The sequence below is a fragment of the Amblyraja radiata genome, chromosome 32, assembly GCF_010909765.2.
Source record: "Amblyraja radiata isolate CabotCenter1 chromosome 32, sAmbRad1.1.pri, whole genome shotgun sequence".
Taxonomy (NCBI): domain Eukaryota; kingdom Metazoa; phylum Chordata; class Chondrichthyes; order Rajiformes; family Rajidae; genus Amblyraja; species Amblyraja radiata.
In genome coordinates this window covers 12,313,727-12,326,154 of record NC_045987.1, presented here as the reverse complement: position 1 = coordinate 12,326,154, position 12,428 = coordinate 12,313,727, and the positions used below count along the sequence as shown (strand labels likewise).

Genomic DNA, 12,428 nt, shown 5'->3' with positions numbered 1-12,428 from the left:
TCCCTTGGGAGATGGAAGGATGGCACTTTACTGCTAGATGTTCCAGGGAGCAAGAGCTGAATAAGATTGTGTGTATTATTTATAAGTATCCATGCTGATATGCTATGGGACATCCTGGGGGCATAAAGGGCATTTTTAAATATGAATCAGCAAGTTTGGAAAATTACTTATCATACATTACGGGGACTTTACAGAATCTCTGTATTTGCACGATCATATTACAACAAGGAACTTCTGTGCTTTTAAGGTGTGCTCATCCTATGAAAGTAACAAGATACATTGTGAAATCTTTGTACACTGTCTTTAGCAGTTTTTTGTTATGTGTACACATGTCTTTAATATACCAATTATAGGCTTGGATGCAAAGCAAATTCATCAGTATTATGATCCAAATGGTAGAGTCAATCTGTACACAGCAATTGCGCAAACACAAGTGATAATTGAGGGATGAACTTTGATTAACTAGTCTTGTTTGGTATCTTTTATGTCCACTCAGAAGGGCAGACAATTTCTCTTTCTCGTGTTATCTTTCTCTTGCTAAATTAAAAATAGAAGTTGTACAAAATGTATTATGTCTTATGCCACGGTTCTACTGTACACTGTTTCTAATGAAAATACAAATTTAAAAAAGCATCTAATCAAAAGAAACAGCATCTCTGACATTGTAACATTACTCATTGCCACCCAAGGGATTTAAGTTTATATGTTTCTGGAATTGGACTCTTACCCCCAGCTCTTGGAATTGGATCCACTGAACCAAGACCTAACACACAAAACCCAGAATCACATCTATGTGCCAGGCAGATTATCGTGGATGTTTTTCAGGAATTGGGTATTTTTGTGAAAAAGTTGGGTCACGAGTCCCTGTTTCTTTGCTTAAATGAAAGTGATTGGCCCTGCAGCTTTAGCTATCACATTTCTTGGCAAGAGGCTTAATACCATTTTCAGTCGGGCACTTGTGTTCTCCACTGCAACAGCTGAGGAATGCTGACCTTTAACTTCAACTTTATCAGCCTGCAAAAAGGAAACGAGGGAACAAGCTGACATTTGTCATAAACAATTACGCTTCCATTGACATGGCGATCAAAACCATGTGTTAACTGAATTAAATTGGCTTGTTCATTGACAAAAATCTATGGTAACAATCCTTGCTGGAATCCATGGTATTTTAAAAGGACTGTATTTCTCTATTGTGAAATTGGGTTGTATGTCTGGTTTTTGAAATAGATGGCTCCAAAAAGCACATTGTTTAACCACTGAGCTTTATGCATATTGTAATTGTATTGTCTCTCACAATACCCACTTATGTGGCAATTCTCACGTGCTTCTAGTTAGCATATGAATTGCTAGTGGTGAATGGAGTGCCTGGCTATCTCACTCAAGACCAACAGTCCAGGTTTGATTTTGAATTGAGTGTATACTCTGATAAAACATTTGGGATTTGGACAGAGCATGCTGTGCTCTCCCAGTTCAGTCTGTTATCCAGATCAGGATGATTTTAATTTAATATTAGATGTTTGTTTTGACCTCAACTGAGTGGTTAAAATCTTTTGGAAAAATCTGAGGTGGCTGTGACTCCTTCCCTATGGACAAGAGCCTTGCACATAAATAGTACTTTTCATAACCTCAGGACATGTATGATATTTTAAATATCATACATAAATATGATTTAAATATTTTAAGAGAGAATCATTAGAGACACACTACATCCAGCTCACTCCCTGCTCAAACACAAAAACTGCACATACAACCTCAGGCACAGACGAGCGGACAGTATCGCCACAAATAGAACACGCTTTTTTAAGAGTTTCTTCCCTGCAACAGTGAGACTCTTGGCCAAAACAAAACAAAATGAACTGATGTCCTGATATAGGGTTTGTGCAAGTTACAATGCTCTATGTGTCTTTTTTTTTTTTTAATTAATTTTTTAATTTTTAATTTTAATTTTTAACTTAACTTGACTCTCTGACTAGCCACACAAGAGTTCCTATGTGTGTAAGCACAAATGGCAAATAAAGTTTTTGACCTTTTGACCTTTTGACTTTTTTTAAACAGAAGGCAGAAGGAGTGATAGAGGTTTCAACATTTCGATTGGTAAATGTAGAGCTATCTAGATGGGATTAATAGAAAGGACCCAGGCAACATCTAGATTTACGTTGATTAGTAGAAAAAATAGATTTGTGTTGAGAAAAATATATCACTCAACAAGTGGTAACTCATTGTCTGAAATGGTGGTGGAAGCAGAAATCCTCCCCATATTATAAAAGAATCTTGGAATCACTTGTAGAGCAATAACCTACTGGGCTATAGACCAAGAGCTGGGAAGTGAAATCAATATAAAGTATTTTTTCCCTGAAAAAAAGTTTATTTAGGGATTTTTTTTTTTAACCAGTATAGATATATTGGGCTGAAAGGCCACTTCCTGGGCTGTACATGTCTATGAATCTATCGCTTCGGAAGTCTAAAACTAGGGAACATGAACTCAAGAACAAGATTAATATGTCTAATGGGGCGATTGGGAAACATCTTACCTCTGGAGTGATGAAAATATGGAGCTAACCACTTCAATGAATCGATGAGGAGACTAGAAGGAAAAATGAGACCAGTACTAGAGGGGAAAAAGGGTATTGGTTTAATATTGTCACATTGAAAAACTGTCAAATCATACTATGTATGAGATCAATCAAACCGTACAAAAGTACAACAGGTAGTGTAAAGACAAAAAAAACAGAATGCAGAATATAATGTTACAATATTGTAGCATTACAGTTACAGGGAAAAGTTATATGGTCAAGGGATGCTAAGAGGAACTTTTATTTAAAAAATAAATTAAAAAAAATAAATTTAAAAAAGCTATGCCAAATGGCCTATTTTTGTACGGCTAATTCAATTAAATAATCCTGGTAACCTGAGAATCCGAATTGGTAGATTACACTAAATCTGTGAGGACATTTCCTTAGATGAGGGATTAGAGAGCCAGAGGGAATGATCACCAAATAAAGGTTTGGCCATTTAGGACTCGAGACTCAAATGATGAGGAAGTGACCTGTGAATATCCTGGAATTTTATATCCTCGTAGATCTGCGGAAGATGTGTCATTGAGTGTACTGGAACGTTTTGAGCCCAAAGATTAGATTTCCCATTATCATACTGAATAGCAGTCGGCTTGAGGGATCAAACGTCTTACTGCTGCTCTTTTCCAAGATAGATCGCCAAGAAGTCGCCATGAATAAAAATAAAAGGAGGCTAAAGAGCCTGTCCCACTTGGGCGACATTTTCGGTGAAAGCCTGACAAGAGGTTGTCGCGGCGTGGTCGGAACGTGATGCGGGGTGACGCACGGTGTCTCCACGCCGCCCCTGGATTTTGGAATGTTCAAAATCTGCAGGCGACATCTGGGTGTCTTAACCTGTCGTGCGCCCTGTCACACGCTGTCGTACGCTGTCCTGCGGGTGACGTCCAGTGACGCTGACGTTAAATAAACAATTTATTTGTTAAAGAGTTATTGGTCCTTAGATTTATTGTAGATAAATTCATTTCCAATGTGATTATTATACTTCGGTCGAACCTTCTTGTGTTGTGAAGGCAGGTGATGCGGAGTGTCGTTGCTTGACGTGACGGTGACGCGGAGTGTCGTACAACTTAGGGCGACTACGGGCGTCGGTCGCTGACGTTCGCAGTCGCCGAAGAAATCGCAAAGTGGGACAGGCCCTTAAGTAAACATTGTGTGTTCTAGAGGCCCGTGATGCATGGTGCTACACTATGTGTTAACCAATCTCTCTTTACAATTGCTGATAAACCTGCTATGACTGTCAGCATTTTCTATCCATTGACCATGTTCTTTCAACTGGGCTTTGTCCAGCCTGATCCCAGTTACTGCCGGTGCCAATACTACTGTCTGGAGTATAAACACTCCTGACCATTGAAGTTTTTTTTCCAGCCCAGTGAAGACTCGAAGACATCTTGTCAATACTGGATCGAAAATGTCTTGCAGTCAGGGTGAATTAGATCAAAGAGATGTACTACTGTATGTATCTGCTGCTCATCCACATTAAATCTGAATCTGTGCTTGGCTAAATTAATCCAAAGAGTATTTGTTAGTCATACTTTTATTTCTGAATTTTCTGAATATCACATTGAAAATATCAATCTATCTGCATTAATGTTGTCGACAATAAATCAGAGCATTTGTTCATTCTCCGGCAACTGCCAAGTTCATTTTGCTGTTATTCTGGATCTTTTCATGTAGTCATACAGTGCAGAAACAGGCCCTTCAGCCCAACGCATCCATGACAACCACGTTGCCCCATCTAAGCTAGTTTCATTTGCGCGCATTTGGCCAATATCCCTCTAAACCTTTTCTATCCATGTACCTGCCCAAGCATCTTTTTAATTTTGTTTTAGTGCCTGGTTCAACTACTGCATTGGCAGCTCATTCCATAAACCCACCACCATCAGAGTGAAAAGGTTGCCCCTCAGCATCCTATTAAACTTGCCCCTCTCATCTTAAACCTCCGTCCTCTGTTTTTTGATTCCTCTACCCTGGGTAAAAGACTGTCAATTCTCCCTTTCTATTCCCGCCATGAATTTATACACATCTAAAAGGTCACTCCTCTGCCTCCTCACTCCAAGGAATAGTCCTTCCCTGCCCAGCCTCTCCCTGCAGTTCTGGCTCACGTGTCCTCACAACAGCCTCATAAATCTCAACACTCTTTCCAGCTTTTCTTTCATTTCTTTTGCAAAATATCACAGTTGTTGGACATCTGATGAAACAAAGAAAATGCTGGAAATGCTCACATTTTGACAAAGTTATCAGTTTTGAAGGAGTAACTCTGTTTTCCCCTTTACTGATGCTGTCTGACCAGCCGAGATTGTCCACTATTTATGACATATGCATTGATACTCCTCCGCTCATCCCAACATTAAAGTCAGTATTAGGCTTACCAAGAAAGCCTTGGAAATAATTATCCCGAGGATTCCTAGGCAGGATATCCTTGGGAATCATGGTCACCATTCACTGGGAATATTTATACATAACATCTCAGTAGGAAGCCATTACGTATATCCTGCATTTTATTGTAATCATTCATGTAACCTCTTCTTTTAGTTATAGACTTTTGCTTGTTTTACTTATTCCAAATCAGAATTTAAATTTAGGGAAAAGGAAGGTACACAAAACTTAATGTGTGAAGCAGGTGCTGTAATTGCTCAGTTAATTCCCCCTGTCATATTAAAATCTACCTCAATAAAGTTTTTGTAAAGACCAACCCATTGACTCATCTGCCCGGCGCTCATTAACATGCTTAGAATGGTGATGCACTGAGATATAACATCGGACAAGAAACCACTGTTCAGTTCAATTCGAGCCAAATACTGCATACAATGTGAGCCATTGTATTCTGGGTTGTAATAAAGGCTATTTTGATGGTTCCCTGGAAGCTCAGTAATCTTCCCCAATCAATGAATAAACTGATCCAAGACATTTTGTGTGGGGGGGGGGGGGGAGAGTCTACAGGGCTCGCTGGAATGTTCTGAATCAAATTTTTACTTTTTGTTTTGGAATGATGGACACATGATACATTTCTAGTATTTTGTTTTGGATGTTTAACTATTCAAATAAAAATATTTTCAGAGCTATGGTAGGTTAAATTCCTCTCAGTGCAGTATATTAGTGATCTTCAATTGCCTTTCATTTTATTCCATTTTCTGGTCCAAGCTGAGCAACATATATGTGGGTACACAAAAATGCTGGAGAAACTCAGCGGGTGCAGCTGCACCCGCTGAGTTTCTCCAGCATTTTTGTGTACCTTCGATTTTCCAGCATCTGCAGTTCCTTCTTAAACAACATATATGTGGCTTGGGTGATAGCTAAAATTGGCCTCAACACTCTTAGATCATAACATGCTAGATTATTCACTCAATTATCAATTGGGTTGAGTGGAAATGGCTGACAAAATAGAATGGCTAACCACAGCCAGGTCAATTCTTGTCTGCAGCCATTGGTGATAGCAGGTGCCATATTTGACAAATGACCATCTTGAAGTCACTAGGATGGATGTGTGGACCACAAACTGGTTTGAGAATCAATTCAATGTCGGTGATATCACAGTTCATTTTATCCTTCAAGTAAAACAGCTATCTGAGTATATCCTCTCAGCGTCAAACTCACTAAAACCTGGCCCAAATCCTCTCCCCCTGCCTTTTCACTGCATTCCCAAACGGGAATGCTGCCTTGAACCATGGAAATGTTGACAGATGGCACAATGGGCTAAGTGTTCGGCTGGCGACCGGAAGGTAGCCGGTTCGAATCCCGCTTGGAGTGCATACTGTCGTTGTGTCCTTGGGCAAGACACTTCACCCACCTTTGCCTGTGTGTGAATGTGTGTGAGTGATTGGTGGTGGTCGGAGGGGCCGTAGGCGCAGATTGGCAGCCACGCTTCCGTCAGTCTGCCCCAGGGCAGCTGTGGCTACAGAAGTAGCTTACCACCACCGAGTGTGACTGAGGAGTGAATGAATAATGCGATGTAAAGCGCCTTGAGTATTAGAAAGGCGCTGTATAAATCCCATCCATTATTATTATTATTATTGTCACTCAATAGGCTCTTTTTAGTAGCAATCAATGGTTGGGTAATGGGGAATATGAGTTCCGCCTTATTTTCTGCTCATCTCCGACCACCTCAAGTATTGGGGTCAATAATTGTCTATCCACTAAGATCCATAATACAATACAGACCAAGGGATCTCTACAATCTTCCAAATACCACAACCTAGCTCCTCGAAAGGAAGAAAGCTAGAGAAGCCACAAGAGACAGCTGCTCCCAGCCATTCCACAGAGGGTCTGTCAGCCTCTGGCCAGCTGTAGTAGAACACTGGGGGAAAAACTCGGGTAATTACAGTATCATTTAAATTTCCAAATCTTCTGAGCACACTCCATTGCCAGCACTCAGTGCAGTGTTGAGAGCAGCACTGCCAGAGGTGTCTTCTAAGGAGACCTGAATTGTAGGCAGTCCAAACATCAGGTGTGTGTACAAATGCGAGACCTCACCTTTTCTTCAGTATAGTGGCATTGGATTTGTAACAAATCCAATGCCACTATACTGAAGAAAAGGTGAGGTGCTCGCAGTATCTTGTCCCTGTAGCAACGATCCTCGAAAACCGTGTGGAGGACATTGCTACCACCTTTCTTGTATCGGAACAATGACCCCATTATCAATACCACTCAATCATTGAGTCAATGGAATTCCTTGGGATAGCACGAGGCGATGAAAGACGTTATAAATATGCAGTTAGCTGATATTTATTTTTTGTAGCTACACTTGTGGGCAGTGGTCCACGCGTCAGTTTACACAAATTGAATTGATCCGATGTTTGAGCCACAGGGGATGAGGGATGAGGCCGCGGCGACTCCACGGCAGCGGTGAACTCTTTATTCCGTTCTTTGACCAGCATCTGGCCTGGTTTGGCAATAAAATGCAAATCCGGGAGCGTGTTGCCGCGTGTGGAGGGAGCTGCTGAGGATATCTCGAGGGCCGCAGTAAGAGGAAGGAAGCTTTGTTACAGCGTCCGCCACATCTCGGCGAGGAGGGAGGGGGGGAGTTTCCTATCTTGTCCCGTCGAGCTTGGGCTCGAGTCGAGTGCGTGGCGAATCCAGCATGTGAAAGGTTCAACTCTCTTCACACAACACCGGGGAAATGGAGACCAAATCGCTGTTTAATCTCCAGAAAGCACTCGCACAGCCCGTGAAAGTCTGCATGTTTGATCTGGTGGACGATGCGGTAAGTCGGATGTTAAGATCTGCCCTTTGGCACTGGGTTAAAACTGGCCGCCCGCTGTCTCAGCACCGCCTAGTGCAGGCTGACTTGCCGCGGGGTGGGAATGAGGGCAGGCTCGGGAGCGAGTCGTCTTTCGAGTTTATTTACTGATTGCTGCGGATCGGTGGGGATTACAACACATACAATAGATTGTGCTGAACAACAGTTTGTTTACCATTTGCTCGCTTCGGTGGGCCACACGGTAGTTTGCATTGGATGCATTACCAAAAGAGCATTTGCATAATAAACCCAAATAACAGAACAGGCACTGGTTATATGGAATTAAATACAGAATACACAGAGTTGCTTGTCCCGTCCGCCTGTCTGTCTTATTTAAGGATCGTCTCATCTGGGGTCAAGGTGGAACTATGGTGACACCACAGCAAAAGTTATTAATCATGATTATACTCTTTTAAACTTTGATCGTACTGTCAGTTGCCCTGCGCATTTATTATTATAAAACATGCTTCTAAAATGAGCTTGTGAGTTTTTGAACAAATGGAGAGGATGTTGAAGAGATTTAAATGTGGATCTGCTTGCTGCCTGCACTTTTCAACATTGAATCATTGTCACCTTAGCAGTTCAGGAAAGAGCAAGTGTTATCTTTCACCTCCCCTTTACACACCCATTCCTGAAGGAGGTAGGAACCACTCAGACATGTGGCAAAGATAACAAGGGATCTTGGTGTTTGAACATCTCACTACTGACAGCTCCATGCGAATGGAATCTTTCTCCCTGGTTCCTGGAATTTAGAAACTGAGGGAGATTTGTGGTTTACACAGTTCTGTTAAGGGCCTGTCCCACTGTACGAGGTGATTCAAGAGTTCTCCCGAGTTCTCCCCTGAATCGTGCTTGTGTAATGTACCTAGCGGGTACGTAGGAGTTTGTGGATGTCACGTAGCGGCTCATATGAGTAACGGTAGGTACTCTGGAAATCCGGTAAACTCGTGACGTTTTTTCAACACTGTGAAAAATGTCCACGAGTAAAGAAAATACACGTGATGAAAACAATGGTTACTTTTTACTCGTACGAGCCCCTACGTACCCGCTACGTACATTACACGAGCTCGAATCGGGAGAACTCTTGAATTACTTCGTACAGTGGGACAGGCCCTTCTTCCAGACATGGCCCCTGGAGGTGGTTCGGCATTCCCTTTCCTAAACGTTGCCAACTCTCCCAGTTGAAAACCTATCTCTTGAATCAAGTTTTTTGATCACCTGCATATATAGCTTACACACGTGCATGCAAAAAAAACTAAACATGCAAAACCGGTTCTCCCAGCAGATTACAGTCAAAGATCAGAAGTAACATTTCGGTTAACGAGAATCAAGAGTCAAGAGAGTTTTATTGTCACGTGTCCCAGATAGGACAATGAAATTCTTATTGTCAAATTCTTAGTCAAAGATCTGAAGTAAAATTTCGCTCACTCTGGGCAGAAACCTTTTAGGGAATATCTCTGTGTTAAAGATGAAACATCAGCACATGCATACAGTTGCTTTAGAATGATTAAAAACAACAAAACACCATCACGTTATTATAGACGTTACAAGAAACTTCTAATGTTGGAATCTGAAGCAAAAAAAAGCCAAGTTGACAGAGGAAACCAGCAGCCTATGTGGAGGAAAAGAGACCACCCCTTTCCCTCCATAGATGCTGCCAGGCTCACTGAGTACCACCATCATTTTTGCTTTTTGCAAAGGATTATAGACGTTTACCTCATAAAAGGTGCTGTTTAACCTATGAGTCCATGCTAAATGATAACTGGAAATTTATTCATGGCATTGTTTCTGTGATCCTTGCAACGGAGTTCTTACTGTCATTCCATGGAAAGTGGTCTTCAAAAACAAGAACGAGATGCAGCATCAACAATAAATCCTTTGATCTCTCCGCATTTACCTAAAGGCCCCAACGCATTGATCAGGTATTGATACCTTTCTCTTCCAATGCTCATTCCTTGAAGAACAAACCCTGGAAGGATTTGCAGGCTACCCAACACCAATTATACTTCCCATTGAATGGCAACATTTTTATGCAATCGGTAAGGTGGTTAGTCCTGTGGAGAAGGATTTTATGGAAATCACACAGCTTTTCCAATGAGAAGCATTCTTCGCCAGAACAAAATGCAAATATTCTGCCAAATATTAACCTACAATTCGACTTTGGAGCTTCAAACTCCGCAACACAGATCTGTTAATTGTGCCACATTCTAAAGTCACTGGTATTAAAACAATTACGTGAGTTGTAGTTTCACTAGTCAGCTTGCTCTCTGAACTTTCATTGTTTTCTCTTGCAAATGATCTCCAGCTAACTCTTTCTGATAAAACAAAAATTAATTCCAGTGTATCTTCTCGACAGTGATCATGTGATTTTTGTGTTTTCTTTTGGAAAAATCCATCCAATTTTCGGCCCACACATGGAGTATTGTGTTCAGTTTTGGTCACCCCGTTATATGAAGGATGCCATTAAGCTGGGAACACTGCACAACAGAGAAGATTTGCGAGGATGTTGCCAGGACACAAAGGCCAGAACTATAGTGAAAGGAGAGGTGGGGGTGGGACAAAGTCTAGCAACCAAGCCTCCCTCACCCATAGATAGGTACAAAGAGCTGGAGTAACTCAGCGGGTCAGGCAGCATCTTTGGAGAAATAAGATGTGAGACGTTTCTGGTCTTCAGTGTCTATCCTCAGTATATACCAGTATCTACAGTTCCTTTCCTGCACCTATATCCACCTCTCACTTACCAGTTGAGCCAGGTGCAGGAAAATGAGAACGGCAACTTAGTCAACGTGTATAAAATGGGCTGCAGCTTTTGCTTTGTGCTGAGTGACTCTAAATGAGCTTCTCCCATCTCCTCATTTCCCATCTCCTCCCTCTGCTGGGTGCTGTAAACTGCTTTTCACAACTGTTGCATGCAGTTGATGCTTCTTTGTACAGTTGCTCAGAAAAACAACCTGCGCAAGTAAATCTTACTCATTCAGGGACATTGGTGCATGTTGTTACAAAGCATTTTAAATGGGGATGGTTGGCGTGCAATTTGAAAAGATGCTTGAGATTTTCCAGCAAAGGAGGTGAATGGTAAAGGGGAAACATTTCAATGCCAGCTTTGAAAGTACGAGAAAAAAGCAGATGGTTTTGATTTCTGTGTTTTCCTTTGGATACGCAAGTTTATTCAAGTACACAATCAACTTTATTCGGTCTAATACGTGTCCTATCCCCACAGTGCATGAGAGCTCTAGCGATGGTTTAGATTTATTACTGCCACGCATAGCGAGGTACAGTGAAAGGTTTTGTTTTGCATGCTATCCAAGCACAACAGATATACCGTACATGAATGTAATCAAGTCAATCTCGAATACAATCGTTAAAGCAAAGATGAAGTGCAGAATATAGTTCTCAGCATTGCAGCACATCAGTTCCATTGACAATTACCAATGTCCTCAATGTGGTTGAGGTGAATCAGACAGTGCCTGAGCCTATGGAAGGACCATTCAGAAGCCTGATAATGAAGCTCGGGAGCAGGCATAGATTTCTTCTATGGATCATAGTGGTGGGAAAGGCAGATCAATGTTAGTATTGTGCTCTTTGTTCCCCAGACAACATATCAGGTGAGGAACAGGTTGTAGAATAGAATATGCATTTTATATGGATCCTTAAAAAAGAAAGGGAAAGAGAGAGAATGGTCACCATTTATAATAAGCAGAAGTCATTTCATTCTGAGTATTAGGTTTGTACTCTGTTATCAAGGGGATTTTTCATTTACATTTAGTATTAGTCCACGTGGGTTTTATTTTCCATTTTAACTACACTATCCCTGTTATGACTGCACTGTGGTAATAGTGATATCGAAAGCTGCTTTTGGCACCACATTCTAAATTTATGCAATTTTTTTTCCCCCTCTGCATTCTTCTGAAGAAATTATTATTTATGTCAGTTTTATTTTCCATTTGTAAGGGAAAGGCTGGTAAAAATATGAACATCGATATTGAAGATGAGAGTAGGGCAGTCGAATGGATGAATGGGAGGAAGACTGGTAGTCTACAGACATAGTAGTATAATCGGGCAGACAGGAACTTGTGTGAGCGCCTGATCTTTCTTAAATGAGAAAAGTGGTTTGTTAAAAGAATGTATTAAAAGGTTGGACCGTAACAATTTGTAATGTTAACTGTTGGGAGGAGAAGTCCCTAGAGTGTAAATGGTAGAGAAGATTAATTTAAGAATGAAGGTAAGGAACATAGCGTACTCCACATCGATAAGCGACATTTTAAAAAACTTTTGTAGCCCCTGAACAGTGGGAGATGTCCACAGACACAGCTTGTCAGGGGCTTAGAAGAAGAGGAATTTCTTCCCTTGGAGTGCAGTAAATCTTCGGAATTCTTTACACCAGAGAGAATTGATGCTCAGTCAATATGTATTTTCAAAGGTGGGATCAATAGAGTTTAGGACGATGAAAGGTTATAGTGCAATTGAAGATCAGTTCAGTTGTGAATGGCAGAGTAAGCTCAAGAAGCGGTCTGATTAACACCCACTCTTGTGCGGCAACAGAATATAACTACAGTGCCCTCCATAATGTTTGGGACAAAGATCCATCATTTATTTATTTGCCTCTGTACTCCACAATT

General features: G+C 41.2%; 1 protein-coding gene across 2 annotated transcripts in view; it reads left to right on the top strand.

The window, feature by feature from the left end:
* ralgds (ral guanine nucleotide dissociation stimulator) overlaps positions 1–12,428 on the top strand; it is a 121,902-nt gene that overhangs the window by 27,450 nt on the left and 82,024 nt on the right. The window contains exon 1 of one of the 2 annotated variants that reach the window (XM_033048891.1): positions 7,619–7,773. The exons of the other annotated variant lie outside the window; for it this stretch is intronic. Coding sequence (XP_032904782.1) covers positions 7,690–7,773 — 84 coding nt within the window. The 5' untranslated portion in view covers positions 7,619–7,689. Of the gene's footprint in view, positions 1–7,618; positions 7,774–12,428 lie in introns of those variants that run through there. 2 annotated transcript variants of the gene reach the window in all.